Source organism: Galeopterus variegatus, unplaced genomic scaffold (assembly GCF_000696425.1).
Source record: "Galeopterus variegatus unplaced genomic scaffold, G_variegatus-3.0.2 Scaffold112, whole genome shotgun sequence".
In the NCBI taxonomy this organism is placed as follows: domain Eukaryota; kingdom Metazoa; phylum Chordata; class Mammalia; order Dermoptera; family Cynocephalidae; genus Galeopterus; species Galeopterus variegatus.
In genome coordinates, this window is record NW_007726223.1 from 950,774 (window position 1) to 968,229 (window position 17,456).

Sequence of the window (17,456 nt, forward strand, 5' to 3'; positions counted from 1 at the left end):
TTGAAAATAAAAGGAAATAAGTGGTAGACATTTTTGTCAATAGGAAGGAATACATATCTACGAATACATATTTGTGTTCAATGTAGCTGGGTCAGATGATGTTGTAAACAGTAGTAGGTATATGAGATAGTTGATGTATTGTCAGAGCACAATAGATTTTGTTCTCTATGTACTTCTTGAAAGAAAGTATGGCTGTCTCTTTCATATTCTGTTTATATCCACTTTCTAGGAGATTTAGAACGTAAATCTCCACTATTGAGATTTACGTTCTAACACTGATTAGTTCAAAAGTTTTGTAACTTCGCAAAGCTGAAAAGTCACTCTTTTAAGCCCTACTTTCTATATTTGTCTTGCCTCCTTTGCTAAATCAGGTATTTAAATATTTGTCATAAATCTATTTCATTTTTGCTATTATTTGTGATGATTTATCTTTTTGAAAAACAGGTGGTATGAATGATAATCTTTCAAAAACCTGAATGGTATGCTGATGCTTTTCATTTTTATGCTCAACAGACAGAATGTGCTAATTTCATCCGAGTACTTCAACCCTATAACAAAACTCACATTTATGCATGTGGAACTGGAGCATTTCATCCTTTATGTGGATATATTGATCTTGGAGTCTATAAGGAGGTAATTTAATGAAGTGGCATGAAAAGCATAATTTATTGTAATACATTGATACTTAATGCCTTTGACATAAAGCAGGCAGATTTGAATATAAAGATTGAAGCATAGTTTATAACTAAATAAGAACTCATGTTTCTAACTGTTTTATGGACTGTGATTTTCATTTTACACTTTATCTACCAAATAAAATTTTTTTTCCATTAAAAGTTGTTTTTAGTCAGATGATGAAAATTGATAGTATAAAATGTTTAAGGGGCCGACCCCGTGGCTCACTCGGGAGAGTGCGGCTTGGCTGAGCAGAGGTGCTGGGCGACACCAAGCCAAGGGTTGTGATACCCTTACCTGTCACAAAAAAAAGAAAAAAAAAATGTTTAAGGAGCCTTTTTTTCTATGGTCTCTATGTCTGTATTTATTTTCTTCTGAGTTTCCTTTATAACTATCTCTCTCTCTCTCTCTCTCTCTCTCTATATATATATATAGTATGTTGCTATTGGTAAAACAAAAACATTTTCTATAAGATCTTGTAGTGCAATTTCTCCTTAAAATAATTTCATTTTTTCATCTAATAAAGTTGACCTGTTACGTATGTTTGCAATAGAGAACACTATGTAAAGAAAATTTTAATGACTTTCTTAGATTTGTATAGATGGTTAATGGCACACTGAACTCATTGTTTTTGCTGGACCAAATTGACATAGTGGAAATAAAGGATATATTAATTAGGAGTAATGTATTCCAGATATCAACAAGCATTTTAATAAATGAGAAACATGCAGATTTAGGTAATTTAGTTAATTACCAGTTCTTTAGAGTGCTCTTTGTGTCACGGACTGTGCCACGAACTTTCTGTGGATTATTTCTTTGGAATTTCACAACACTCTCAATGAAGTTGGTACCATTATAATTCCCAATTTACAGGTTAGCAAAAATTGAGTCTCAGTGGATAAAATAGACAAGGAGTCTGTATCTAGAGCAAGCATGTCCAGCTGAGCTTTAGAATATGTGCTCTGAAGTATTTCTTTGCATGTCCTGTTGTGCTCATGTTTATGTATATACTTCTTGTGAATAACCACACATATTTGCAAGATAATTGGCTGTGTGTTTGAAAGTAAAGTCTAGGCTTATGAAGCACGTTTCTTTACACGGATTTAACTGATTCATGCTGAAGTCAAACCCACAACTGTGGCTAGACAGATTTTTCCTCTCCAACCAACTTTTCTAACCAGCCCAGACTGAACTGTTGGAAAACAGAGCAACCCTGATAGTTAAATCTCTGAACCTCTAGGAGACTTGGCAACTCGAATCCATCATTCTTTGTTGCTGGTGTAATGTTCTCCAGCCTGGCTTTGATGAAGGGTAATATATAACAGTAGCTCATAGCATAGGGTGTAATTATATGAGATAGCCCCACAGCTTGGGTGTGTTTTGAGGCCTAAGGCTAAAGGCCAAACTTGCAACCTGCTGAGGGAAGCAAATAGTGTTCTATAGCTTTTTAAAAGTCACAAGTGCTGAAAGGGAATTTAGATGGAGCTAATTACTGAGCTTGGGACTGTCAAGAAGCCCTGGGGCAGTCAAATTTACAAGTTCTATGAATAAGAGAATTATGAGTGAACAGGGGTATTGAGCCTTGTGAGTTTTCAGCTGGTCAGGAGTACAGGTAATTGTATGGCAGCCCTGCTTGAGGATTGTTAACTTTTCTTATGAATCATTAGTCCCAAGAAATCATTGTACTTCTAGAGGGAGTTTAGAAGGCCCTTCCATTTTCATATTAATAAAGTTGCTCCTGAGGTGGTTGGGAAGAGAGAACAGAAGTGTGCCAGAGAGGTGGAGGAAGGCACACTCTGGGGACTGCTAGGCAGTGTGCCTGGGGTAATGGGAAGAAAGAGGAAGAAGCTAAGATGAATCCCAGCTTCCTGACTTTGGCAGTGAGTGAGAGAGTGATGTTATTCATTGAGGTGAGAGCAATAACTAGTTTGTGGGAAAATGGTGAATTGGTTTTGTATATTCTGCATTTAAGATCTGTTCAGTAGGTCATGCCAAATGGGCAGCTGGATCTGCAATTCAGGAGAGAAGTCAGGGTTGCCATCAACAATAGTAGATTGAGCCTGGACAACCCAAGTGTGAAACGTGGCTCCAGTCGTTTTCCAGCTCCACGGCCTGATGCACACTGCAAAAATCTATAAGCTTCTATTTATTCAGTAAAATGATGATGATAATAATAGTAACTACCTCCCAGAGTTATTTGGAGGGTAAAATGAGGAAATGATTGTACAGGCTTTGGCATAGCACTTGTCCCATTCCAGTTACTTAATCCGCATCCATTACTTAGCAACAGGAACACAAAAAGTAAAGAGGCATGAATTTCAAAAGTGTATAAATACACTTTATATATATATATCCTGTAATATGGGTGTTTAATAATCAGATTGGAACTACGTTCTTTCCTGTGTGTTCTCCCCTCTTCTGCTGCAAATCTCATCTTTAAATGGAGATGGTATTAACTATAACTTTGCCTAGTTGTGATGATTAAATGTTTTCTTACTGTCATTCTGATCCGCTTTCCTCTTCTCTAACAATATTCCTGTGTGTGTAGTTCAGACAGGTGCTTTTGTATAATGACCTAAGCTTAAGGAATTTTGTAGGAAAAAATCTTATAAAATTGAAGCCTCAAAATTTAGAGTGTCATGTAATTCAGTCAGTTTATCTCAGGAAGTGCATTGAATCATCTAGTATTTTTTACTTTATTTTCCTGTAGTTGTCCTTGACTAGCTCAAGGAAACTTGCTGTCTTGCTATATTCTTTCTCCAGGAGATTATAAAGGAGACCTTGTTTTCAGCTTCCACAAACATCAATTATATGGGATTTTCTTGAAAATTTAATGAAATATTATATTTAAAAACAGAAATCTATACAATTGTAAGTTTATCTAGTATCTTGGATCCACCATGGCATTCTCCCAGATATTTTCTTGGTTTTTGTATTTTAGCTTTTTACTATAATCTTCTGGGTCACCAGAATTTAGTTTACTTTTCTCTTTACGATATCCCATTATAGGCTTTTAGAGTCAACAGTTCTGTTTAACTTGTAGAGAATAATGTACCCTTAATGATATTTAACTATACTTAAGAGGCACTATCTACAGGTGTTTTTTTCCTGGCATGCCTCTGGTCCCACCCACATATGGGAAGCATGCCCTAAATGTGTTTTCATTGGACTTTTTTTCACACCAGTATCACAACTTTTCATTAGCTGACCTGTCCAAACTAAACACACTTGGACTTGATCATGTTACATAGTCATGGAGGGTCTATAAATTGATTTCAACATATTTTTAAATTCATGAGTTTGAAATTCTGGAACTAGATTAGTTAAGAGTGTGAACTTTGGAGACAAAGCTCCTGCTTTTCCTCTTAATAGCTATGTGACACTGAGCAAGGTATGTACCACTTTCAGTCCTCAATAGTACACTTGCAAAGCTGGAATTATTAAAGTAGCTACATCATTAGGCTTGTGGTGAGAATCCAATGAGAAAAAGTGTATAAATCCCTGGTCCTTGTTTAGTAGCTATTAACAGTTAGGTATCATTATTGTTAGTATTAAAATGTGTTTACTTGAAATTATGGAATAGCAATTGTAAATCAGCCTATTTAAATTGCTATGATTATTTTTTAATGATGAAGTTGTTTCTATTGGTCTTGTTCAAAAGAAAAGAAAAAGATCTTAAATTACAACATAATAAACCAATAATCCAACTCCGCCTACCCCTTTTGCTTCACTGCTTGCTTTCTACATAAGAGGCACTGAATGGTCCTTTCCTGTTATATGTGTGCTCCAATTTAACTTTGAAGATTCTAAATCTAGAGAGAATGTCTGAAATGCTGGACTTCTCTAACTAGTGTATGCACTGGGTGAGTCATCAGCCTTTTAGCTGGATGGTAGTGTTGTCATTGCTATGAAACACTCAAGTTCATGGGGCCGCCTTCATTATACATTCATATTTTTCTTGGAAAGTTCAACGTAAGATGTTTTTTTTTTCCCTGAATATTATAAGTCTGCCAATATCATTCTGTCTGTGACCACTATTAAAGAAATAGATGTTTCAGCCAAAATAACTATGTGGCTTTAATGTGTACAGTGTTTTCATCATAGTGAAAATACTACAACGGGATTCTTTTTTTTTTTTTTTCTTGGTCCACATGTATCAACAGCTCTGAAAATGAACTACCTGCCTGAGAACACTTTTATGCTACTATCATTAAAACATATCACAAGGTTTAAGTAATTTGGTAGAGTTGCAAGTGCTTAGTTGTATAGACCATAATCATTATCTTGAAAGTATAATCATTATAGCAATTTTATTTCTTTAAAGAGAACATTGGTTTTATTAGCCTCAATAAGTTTGCTATTAAGCTTAAGAAATATGTGTACATGGTGGTGATTTTGATATTTATAGTGGTCTAGACTAAATGAATTGGTGAGTATATCACTATTTCCAAACAAAAAGTTTACACAGTATTATCATTACCACATTGGGAAAAGGAGACTAAAACATGGGTATTGAGTCTTGCCAGATACAATATTTGCTAAAAAGTTAAAGAGCACAGCATGATGCACATGCTACACAGTCAATTGGTTTTTACCAAATTAATGAGTTAAAATTTAGTTATCTCCTATGTTCTTGCTGATTGTGATATTTTTAAAAATCTCACTTGTGCTAATGTTTCTCACAACAGGAAGTTATATTCAAGTTAGACACGCATAATTTGGAGTCTGGCAGACTGAAATGTCCTTTTGATCCTCAGCAACCTTTTGCTTCAGTAATGACAGGTAAGATCAATGATAGGCAGTTCTCACTGTTAGATGATTTTCTGTAAAGGTATGTGTAGATTAAGCCACATATTCTTATTAAGTTCAATATAATTTTGGATTAATCTTCACCAGCTATTTGATTCAAGTATTTTAGTGCCAAATCTCTCTGTACTGAGCATCTTTATCAATAATAAAGTGAGGCCACATCAATCCTTAATGTCTGCACAGTTAGTTTTCAAATAAACTTCTGACTGAATTCTTTTTAATGCAAATGAAACACACTTACTTGTTCTGTAATTTTACATTTAGATGTCTGGGATTTTCTTTTCCTGAACTATGTCCCTATTTGGCTCAGTATGAAAGTTAAATTTAGTAGTTCCCTAAGTGGATAAATTAATACGCCAAATGAATCAAGCTACAGAATACAAATAATAGAATATTATAACACCTTTTCCCCAATTTCTCTATAACCTGATGATATTAATGGAAATGTTGTGAAATTTTTGCTAACACATTTAGTCTTCTCTCACTTTGTATACATCTTAAATTCTCTTATGAGATGACCATCCTGTTGAAAGAAGTCAGTGCTGTGTGGTCTGAAGTCTTTTCTGAGGAATGTCGGCAAGACCTCTGAATTTCAACCATTATAAGGACTTCTTTTGTTTTGGTTTGGTTCATGACTTTCATCTCTTTTTATTTAACTTGTCTATCAAATGTTTGAATAGAAGATGATAGGAGAAGCACCATGACATTTTAATTTTCACTTACAACTAGTGATCTTGCTTTGAAGTGAAAGTGTGTGCATTTTTGTGTGTTCTGAAAATTATATGACTAATGTTCCGTCATTATTCTCAGAAAATGAGATAGATGATTTGTGATTCTGATCTGTCAAGTAGGGTTGACACACCCTTAATTTAAAAAACAATAGAGGTAGGCATTGGTGACCTCTCTTAGGAATCCCTAAGTAATTTTAGATACAAAGAAGACAGTTTTAAAACCTGGTTTTTCAGATCCAATTTTTAGGTAGAAACATACCTTTTTTTCCTGACAAAACGTTCAAATATCTGCAATTTTATATATCTCAAAGTGATGGTTTGCTTTCTTTACTCTTACCAAGCTTTTCTATGATGCCATTGTGGTTGTTGGTGGTATTTTTTTTTTTTTTAACTTGCTTCACAATAAGATATTGCCATTTACCTAATATATTTCAGGGAAATGCCTTCACAGGATAGAAACAGTACCGTATTTACAATTGCTTTACATAGTTAGATTTCTCTCATTTATGTTTTTGTTTTTGTTTTGTGTTTTCTTTAGAAGTTGGCTATGGTCATTATTTAGGTTGAATTATCCCAAATAATTCAGTGAAAAGCTTATTTCGATGGATATAATCAAGGACTTTAGAAAGTATCTAAATTGCTTCTTACACAAGACAAAATTTTAAAGAAATGAAAGTTGAATTTCAGTAAAACAATGTCTTTGTTTTCATATTTAAGCATTTAAAAAATCGAAATGCTCTGTAGAGATTAGCCTTTTTTTGCTTTGTCCCATTAAGTGTAATCCAAAGTAGTTGATTACAAATGTCTCTTAATATGGCAGAGGCTTCGTTCTCCATGGGGTGACGTATTCTACTGCAGGGACAGCCTTCTTTCTGCCACCCCATCCACCCCCACTCAATGATATAACTAGTGTTGGGACAGATTGGCCTCTGCCCCACTCTTTTCCTCCCTGCATCTTTTCTCTCTCCTTCCTTCCCTTTTCCTCCATCTACTCTTCCTTTTCTTTTTTCACTCTCCCCCCTCCTTCCCCTACATCTTCCCCTTTCTCTTCCCCCACCTTCCCCTACTTCCCCCCTTCTTCCTCCCCCTTCCCTTCCCACCCCCCACCAAAAGAAAACCCCCAAAAAACAAAACATAGGGACATGCACTTTTCCTAAATAACAGGACAAAGAAGTTTGGTATGCAGCAATGGCAACATTTTTCCCTTTTCAAGAATTCCTGTTTATCAGAACTATTAGAGACATGATTAGCTACAAGGAATGCAACATGTTATAATTACAGAGAATGACTTCAGTGCTGAAAGCTCCCTTTCAGCAGAGGTTAGGCAAAGAAAAGTGGTGGTCATTGAGGTTGTGTCGGTTAAGTAAATACTAATTACACAATCCATTCCTCATGATGGCATTTAAGTTTTAATATATTTTGTGTGTTATTACAAAGAGGAACTCCTAATTATGGTATATTTTTGAATTATTTGTGGGGAGAAAGGAAAGAGGAAGAGCTTATTCAAAAGAGAAACCAACGCATGTGCAATTATTAATTCAAAAGAATTTGGATTTTTTTTATATTCAAGTATCTAACATCAGTTTTACAAAGTTAATTGAGTTATCTTTTTTCTTCAATTGAGCTAATTTTTCAAAATCTGAAAGTAACGTTTATGAAACAACATATTCTGATGTTAAACAATAAACTTCTTTGGTGTCATGCTGTGAAATTTGAATATTTTAAGTAGTGTCCACTGCTATACTCTTAAAAGTCCTATGCATCTTTTTTCTTCCTCCCAGATGAATACCTCTACTCTGGAACAGCTTCTGATTTCCTTGGCAAAGATACTGCATTCACACGGTCCCTTGGGCCTACTCATGACCATCATTACATAAGAACTGACATTTCAGAGCACTACTGGCTCAATGGTTAGTGATTTTTTTTTTCACTTTTGATTGTTTTGCCTTTGCTTTTGCATAGATAAGAAGGTCATTATTATTCACTCAAATGTGTTTTGGGATAATTGACTTAGCTCAGCATTATAAAGTATGTTTGAAATAATTCCATGTTAAATTGGAGAAATCTCCAGAACCTCTGTGTGTGTATACAAAAATAGTTGATATTTATTGAGTGTGTCCTATGTCCTCAACACCATGCTATGTTCTAATTAATATTTTTAATATTCACAATGACATATGAAATATATTATTATTTTTTGCTTTTTAGAGATGGACAAACTGAACTAGAGAGAAGTTAAGTAATTTGATCAAAGTTTTACAACTTGTTATTTGCGTAGCTGGAATTTAAACTGGCAACGTTACTGCTGTAGTCTGTGTTTTAATGACTAAGACATATACTGTCTATTAGCCCCATCAAAAGGGTTTAGACTGTAATGCTAACTTCTATTAAAAGTAACTTATGTTTAGGTTAAGACATACCCTTTCAAATTTTAACCATACCGTATTTATATTGACATAGATTTGTCTGATTACTCTTTTATTTAGGGGTCATGCAATATTTTGGATTTCCAGAAAAAGAAAGAAAGAAAACAAACAAACAAACAAACAACAACAACAAAAGAATCTCCTAAATGAATTTACTTAAAGAAACAATAGGAGGCTTTTCCCCCTACTTCTTACAACAGATCAGATTTTATCATGATTTCTCTAATTAACATATGACTTTATTTCATTGCATGGCAGAATAACATAACAGTGTTATTAAAGCAGGCAGACAACATTTCTCATTCCCACCATAAATATTGGGCTTTAATGGAAGAGGCCAGAGTAGAGATTTCCTAGGGTCTATCTCCCTATCTTTCAGTGTCATTTAAGCAGTGAAAACATAAACAAAAGGGAAAACACTTTTAAAACACTTCTTTAGTCAAAACCTCTAGATCTATTTGTTTACACAACAATGTGATTTCCATTGACCCCAAGAGTACCTTTTTTGGGGGGTGGGAGGTTGCTAAAGAGTACTCCTCTGGTAAGGAAAACAAATATAAAATATCTACAAATATGTGATTATTCATAAATTTCTTAACACACATCCAAGGCAAGACTATCTTTTTGTGCATTGTGAGATTGTTGTGTAATTACTTGCTTTTAGAGTAACTTTATAGATTTCACATATATAAAGGCTTAAATATATCTGTGTAGGTAAGATATTCTCATGACTTTAAAATGAAGTGTAAGATTATGTCTCTCAGTCTTGGGATGGCAAATATCATCACATTGCTACTCTTTTAAGAGATTATTCCCTTTTTTCCGTTAACTACAACATGTCCATAAAGAAGTCTGCAGCATTGTTAAAACAATAAATGTAGGAAATATGTATTCAACTATTATTTGCATAAGATGCTGTTCTTAGTGCTATGTGAATAGAATTACAAAGTAGGAAGCCTTTGAGTTGACTTAACGTTCCCTTAATAAACAACTTTTGAAGCCCTCTTGTATATTGAGTGCTATTCCACCCATGGGACCTGCACAGATAGGGAAGGGTCACTGACCTCATGGGTGACGAATGGTTTGCTCAGCTTGGAGCATAAGGAGAGAGTGGGAGATAAGGCTACAAAGCTATAAATAATATCCTGAAACCAATGGAGAGCCATCGATGGTTTACTTTTTAATCAAGGAGTCAGAACTTTGTTATTACAAAGGTAACTGACTAAAGGAGAATGAGGACAAAGAGAGAAGAGGCCATTGCATGGAAACAGGAGCATGAGAAAGGGACAGAAGCAAAGGTGGTAGCAGTGGGGAGAGACATGAGAATACACGGCAAAGAATATTTGGTAGAGAGGATACTTGCTTGTGAATAGAAGAATTGGAGGACATAAGGCAGAGTTCAAGAGAAGATTTTGGATGCTGGGAAAACTTTGCAATTAAAGAAGAAGCCAATAGAAGGAAGAAATTAAGGTAGGAGGAAAGGTACATCATAAAAGAAGTCTCAATGGACTTAATTCAGGCAATTACAAATTAGGAGAACTAACATTTGTGGTTCTAGGTCACTCGAGGCAGATTGCTTAGTGGTGTGATAGCCTGGGCGACCATATGACCTGGTTTACCCATGGCTTTTCAGTTTACTTCTGTTGTCTTTTTGAGTGTCCCAGTTTAGACAAAAAATATAGTTCTGTTTCTGTGGAACTTAATTATCTGGACTTAAATTCTGACTTTCATTTATTCGTGACTTTGATTATAGCTTTTAGTGCATCCAAATTCTTTGTCTAATAATATGGCATAATAATAGTATCTATTCACAGAGTGTCATGGGATTCAATTAGATCATATATGGAAGTCTGACAATTTTAAGAGCTGAATTTCTGTCAATATTATCATCATCATTATTGTTATACCTTCAAATAGGAGAGGTAGGGGGCAAGACTAAAACCTGGAATGCTCTGAGAGTCTGTCATCTCTTTAGCACTTTAAACCATTTGACTACCTTTTCCTTCTCTCCCTCTACACATCATAATTCTGTGAGCTCACCCATCCTAAAAGTTTCAATTGTTTTCTGAGTTCCTTTTCAATCTTCTCTTAAAAATATTCATTTGGATCTCTTGCATTTTAATCTCAGATCAAAAGAAAAAAAAATGGCTGCTTAATATTGGAATAAAGATACCTAAGTTTTAGTCCTGTTTGTGCCACTAACCTGCTTTGAGATTTTTATAAGTTGTTTAATGGTCTTTTGATTGAGTTTCTTTTCATGTACATATACGAGCGACTAGTTGGATCCAAAATCTAAAATCCTGTAAATCAAAGTTAAAAAAAAAAAAAAACTATCCTGCTTTCTCTTTCTAACTTGCCCTTCAGTATCAGTTTCCTAATCTTATCTATTTTAACTTTCTTCACTTCATCTACCCAGTTACCTTGGAGTTATTGATTTCTTCCTTTTCCTCATCCCCCACATCTAATCTATCGCTAAAGGCTTTAATTCCTTCAAAATATCCTTCGAATCCCTTGTTCTTTGCATGGCCACATCTTCCCATAGGTCTTCATTACCTCATTCCTAGTTTATTGCCACAATTTTATTGTTTACTAATTGATCGCCCTCTTTGTCTCTCTCTCTTCTCCTTCAAATTTATTTAATATAGCATCCATGGTAGTCACTATCTTAGACACTTAAAGTGCTATTTTACTCACTGGTATAATCCTGGGAGAATTACTATTTGCACTTTACACTTGGGGATACATTAGAAGTCAGATAGTAGCCCATAGTATCTAGTAGAGGTGAGATTGAAATTCAGATAAGTCTATCCAGCCATAGACACTATGCTCTGTCCATTGTTTGACACAGTTCATCAACCCAAATTTTGCCCTTTGGCTACACATACCCTGCTCTTACAGCCTCACCACAAACACAGTCCATGTCTATGTGCCATGTTGGACAATAGCAAAGCAAAGATGTGAGTCTGTTAGCAGGTACTAAAACAGAGAGGGAAGGTGGGTTAGGCAACAGTGGGGGAGATCTAGGCAGTCTGGCCATCAAGGGAAGTACCAGCAGCAGGTCAGGTGTTTGCTGAGGGAAAGAAAGCCCAGAGGTAGAAGAGCACAAGCTTCAGGAGACTCAGTCAGTCAGGAGTTTCCCAGTCCATTAAAAATAGGGCAGAGCAAGGGGAGAAATTATGGAAACAATATGAAATGCTTATAATGAGGAGGGACCTGATGGGCTAAGACAAAATATTCACTTGCTCAACAAACATTTTAGTCCTCCTTTATGAGAAATGGCCATTTTCCAAATATAGTCAGCCTACGATCCAAAGACAGAAGTCAATGGGGTCATCTGGCTGGAGTCAGGAGTGTGAGGAGAGAGAAGACAGATGAACTATGCTGATTGCTGGGAATGAATGTTATCTTAGACATTATCCTATTTAACTTCATATTTTACAAATGGAGACATAGCATGAGGAAGGGACGTTTCCAGGTTTCCTAGCTGCCAAGCTCATTCTTCCATCACAACACTAAGCCTGTGGGAAGAGTAGCCTATTATATCTTCTGAATCTGGAAGCTTGACGGCCTTTTTGGTGGCAATTATGGGAATAAAGAATCTGTTTCTGCCTTAACACTGGACCTACCACAGCACAGCTACTGACACAGGCTACTTGGTCTAAAGCCGCACTGTCCAATATGGTAGACACTAGACATATGTGGCTATTTAAATTTAAAGTAATTAATATTAAATAAATTTAAAATTCAGTTCCTCAGTCACACTAGCCATATTTCAAGAGATCAATAGCCACATGGGCTAGGGGCTGCCATATTGGATAGCACAGATATAAAAGATATCATCAATGCAGCAACTTCTATTGGACAGTGATGGTTTAAAGTATACTCATTTATTAATTATGTATGATAGCCAATGATCATATAATGTGGCATACTTGTGAATTTTCTTTCCTGTCCATACAGCATGTTAATATGAAACTTACTGCTGGGCTTCATAAGATTGTTGCTGAGTTGAAAGAACTGACTAATATTTAATATTTCAAATAATGGAGTCAACGCCGTCTTTGTTATTTCTTCTATATATAATTACATCAGTGTATTGTTTATTTCTAGTTAGAGAATGTTTTGTTAAATTTTGCTTTCTATGCTTTTTTTTCAGTTTAAATTTCTGCTTTTTACATGCCCATGATGAACCTAACTTTTGTAAATGTAGATGTGGTAGTATGTTTAAAGTGAAATGCAAAAATTAAGTTAAATTTGCAATTGAATATTTAACTATTAAGATGCAGAATCTAAAGAATTATCTTTTTTAAATATGAAGCTACATGAGTCTTTCTTAAGTCCATTTTTATCACTGACCTACTTAAGGAGTTTAAAATCCTTAACACATTTAAGTAAGCCATATTGTGTTCTGTGCCCTACTTAGGTTTAACCAGAGTGAGATCAGCTAACCTCTTCATTTAACAGTGCAAAATTCCTTGTCAGGACTGTCTTCTTCCTTGCGATACTAAGCCATCTATTAAATACTTTGCCAGGAGGGTAAAAAATTACAAAGATGAAATACTATGGACAGTTCTAGATGAAGACTTAGCATGCTTCCACAGTTTTCTTTATCAACTTGAACTTAGAACATATCAGGAAATAGTAAAATAGATATAAGTTAGGGTGGCTACTCAAATGCAGGTTAGTTTTTGTTAAAATTTTAGGATAAAAATAAGAAATAAGACCACTTGCAAAAAGAAAACAAATAATGATGCCTCAGATGCATATGTTTTTGTTTTCTTTCCTGGAATAGATGAGAACTTTTATTTTAAATTTTTATTTTTAACATATGGAGGCAGTTTGCATTTGAAGTTTCTCTTGGGATGCTCTGCTGTCTATAAATGCTTCTTCCACATAAAAGGAGAAAATTAAGAAAAAAATAATAGGAAAAAAGATATAAGAAGAAATAAAAGGAAGTTAGAAACCTACTACCTATTAAATCACGGGGATAGGGGTGCTCATCTGCGTGAAAAGATGTTCATAGGGAAAATGAAAGCAGTGTGAGTACAGGCCACACTGGTTTATGGTATTCTCATTTGGCAGTGCTTCTTGGTGTCATGCTAGAAGTTTATTTGTGAAAATGCCACATTTCAAACTCCATCCTTACTAGGGCATGTGTTTCAAATGCCAAAGGGGAAAACTGTGCAATAATAAAGCACAGGTGTCTATTGGTATGATTTAAAATTGTTTAATTCAACAACTATGCACTGATTAAATGATACTAATTTTACCAAGTTTGGCAGCAAGCCAGGAAAGTTTCTATCATAAAATACTAACATCAGTGTTCTAAGACAGGACCTCAATGGAATCTGTAAGAAACTCTCTGTTCTTGAAACTTGTATTTATTTTTAACTCGTAAGTATGCTTATTGTTTAAATCACAGATTAGAGTACTATTTGATACTCTTTTTTTCATAATTAGGTTTTTTATATAATATTTGGTTTACACAATTCCACCATTCTCCTCCAAAGCAGTTTTCTTACAATACCTGTAAAAGAACCAACATTTAAGAGAGAGTTCAGTAAAATCAACAGTGACTGAATAAACAAACATAACAAGGCCACGTATATTATATATTAGTTAAAAGTTAAAAGAAATAATACTTGAAAAAGTATCTACACTGTTTTCCCCCATTGATGTCGTAATGAAATTCCTGAAATGTGGATTAGTGTCATACTCTATACCTTTGACCATTTCAAGTAGCAATACCTGGCAACACCCAGATAATGATTTTCATGTCCAGAGTGATTTGTCCTGTGCATTTCTACAATATGGCAATGAATTTACTTGTTCTCCTTTCAGAACTTGTACTTTTTGCTCTGTTTTAGAATTGTGTTTCTTTTGATGAACTCTATAAACAAGTGACACTAAACAATCAACTCCTATAACCACTTCTAGCATCTGAGTATCTGAGGAAAGCTTTACAAACTACTCTCACACAATGTGTAAATTTTCTACCACCTTGTTATTTTCTAAATTATAATTTTAACTCAATTATGATGTCTATATTAGAGTGCTACAATAAATTCTATTCATGTTAATGACCATTTGAAGCTCACTATTTGCTAAGACAAGGGAAGCCAATCATATTCTTGTGATTTCTGCATAGTTTCAGTATTTTCCTTTTTTTGTACTTTGTTTCTAGCAGTTTTTCTTTTCTGCTCTAAGCTCTTTAAATATAGTAGTAATTAAATAAAGTTTTTTTGTTTTCATGAATTTGCTAAAACCCTAATTCCACATTTATAGAAAAATTTGTTTCCACAAAGAGCTGTTTTTTTTTTTCAAGAAAATATGTTTAAATAAATATCAGAAGTGTTCATTTGTGACCAAAAAAGGATTTTTATTTTGCTCAGGGACCAAGATCACATGTTTGTGATTTATCAACAACTTAAAAGAGAGATTTTCTTTTAAGAGAAAGAGGGGAAAAAACAAAACAAAACAAAAAAACATTGTATTTTAAATTGTTAATTGACAATTTAAGATTGATTAGCAAAGAATGTGGTATTCCAAAATTTAATTTTTATGAATTTTCTAGGATGATACCATAGCAAGATTATCAGGAGTGTAAAAATCCATTGGAGTTCTAAATTCCAGAAAAGAATAGGGAAATAATAAAGCATAAAGAGAAGGTGCATGCGCATATTTCCGTCCTCTCTTTTCCTCTTAAGGTTTCTCATTTCAGCAGAGCAGAGATTGGGTGGGAAACATAGCGCTGACCTAGCGAAGCTGGGCTGATAATGACTTGACTACCCACCACTCGGAATCCAACATTACCTTTTGTCTATTGAAGGCTATTGTGAAGCTTACTTTACTGGGCTATTGATCAATTGCTGTGCATTTGCAGGGAATGATTTTCAGTATTGCCAGGGTTCACATCAATCAAAGAAACTTTAGAAAAAGCAATGTTGATTGTTTTCACCTCCTACCACTTTTCTTTGTTTTGTTTTTAAACTTTTTGTCTTCTCTTTTCTCCTGCTTCTATTTCCTAAACACTCAGAGCTCTGTGCTTTCCTCTAGGTGCCTCACATATTCTACTTAAAGTCCTTCATTCTTTACCAACCATTTGCTTTCACCAAAAGATTGTTTCTGAACTAGTATCAGCCAATTATAGATCTGTTACCTGGTTAATTCACAATTATATGAGAGATCTTCAAAAAGTTCATGGAAAGATGTATATTTCATTTTTTCAAAAACTTCTTGAAGAACCCTCGTATAAAACAGATTTAAACTTTCCAATACTTTTAAAACAAGGAGTTGGCAACCCAAATCAATTAATTATTGATGTAGTGCAAAGAGATTTGTTGTGTTCCAAATGCTTTTTCACTTTACAAATGTTGTGGACAGCTTTTCATGTGAATACATACGGACATACTTCATTTCTAAATAACTTCATATTATCTTTACAAGTACATGGATATGCTCAGCTTTCTATCAAGCCTCTTGTTATTGGTCATAATAATGATCATAATTATCATGCCCATCACTGTCTTGATAATAAATCACATTTATTGAACTCTTATTATATGTCAGGCACTGCCAGATGCTAAGTGCTTTATGTTTATTAACCCACTTGGTCATCACATCAGTTATCCTACTAGGTGAATGACATTGGTAGCCTAATATGCATGAAAAAGTTGAGGCATGGAGAAGAAATAATTGGTGTAAGTTCATCTTTCCATTAAGAGGCAGAGATAAGATACAAACTTAGAAAAAGTGTCTCCAGAGACTATACTGGAGTTGATTCAAGCACTAGTGGTTGTTTCTATTTTTTCCCCTTGGGCAGTTACACAAAATGAAGCAAAGAACATAATAGTATGTCAAAATTTGAGATATCTTTATAGTTTTTCCTCCGCTGTTTATTAAAGACATTGTAGTTAAAAAAAAAAAAAAACAGTGACTTCATTATATAGAAGGAGAATACAAAGTCATAAAATCTCTAGATTTGGAAAGACTTACAAGTAATTTGGTAGAGTTGTAACAATTGTGAGTTATCAGCCAATCATGTCCTCACCTGCTGTCTGGAATAACAGAGAACTTGTTCAGTACTTTATGCTAATAAATGTTTCTACATTTTATCATGTTTATTTGTGTACACATCTCTCATTTAAACCTCGGACTCATGGTTCTGGTTCTTTTTTCTTTCTTTCTTTCTTTCTTTCTTTCTTTCTTTCTTTCTTTCTTTCTTTCCTTTCTTTCTTTCTTTTTTTGCTGATAATTGTTTTACACACACAGGACACCAGCACTATTACAACTGGATTGCTTCAGTATTTTAATTCATAGCTTCTTTTCATTCAAACAGGAGCAAAATTTATTGGAACTTTCCCCATACCAGACACCTACAATCCAGATGATGATAAAATATATTTCTTCTTTCGTGAGTCATCTCAAGAAGGCAGCACTTCTGATAAGACCATTCTTTCTCGAGTTGGAAGAGTTTGTAAGGCAAGATAAATGTATTTCCTTTATGTAAGGCATATATGTATATGTATGAAACAATTAATCATGTAATGTTGAAGTGAAAGTTGATGTCCCTTATTCACAAGTGGTAAAATACATTCCTATTATCCTACATGTACAATTTTTATTACATTTTATTTTTTATTGAAAATAATTGATTAAATATATCTTGGGGTACACAGTTCAATATCAATACATGTGTACAATATGTGATGATTAAATTAAGATAAATAGCATGTTCATCATTACAAAACTTAAACATTTCTTGTGAGCATTAACCAATTTCTCACTAACCTCCCTCCCCCTCCCCGTCCCCTCC

General features: G+C 34.4%; 1 protein-coding gene across 1 annotated transcript in view; it reads left to right on the forward strand.

Annotated features, from left to right (window-relative positions):
• The window catches only part of SEMA3D (sema domain, immunoglobulin domain (Ig), short basic domain, secreted, (semaphorin) 3D), a 193,396-nt gene that overhangs the window by 108,825 nt on the left and 67,115 nt on the right, over positions 1 to 17,456 (forward strand). The window contains exons 6-9 of the mRNA XM_008586731.1: positions 514 to 633; positions 5,364 to 5,457; positions 7,997 to 8,125; positions 16,980 to 17,122. Of these exons, the coding sequence (XP_008584953.1) occupies positions 514 to 633; positions 5,364 to 5,457; positions 7,997 to 8,125; positions 16,980 to 17,122 (486 nt within the window). The remainder of the gene's footprint in view (positions 1 to 513; positions 634 to 5,363; positions 5,458 to 7,996; positions 8,126 to 16,979; positions 17,123 to 17,456) is intronic.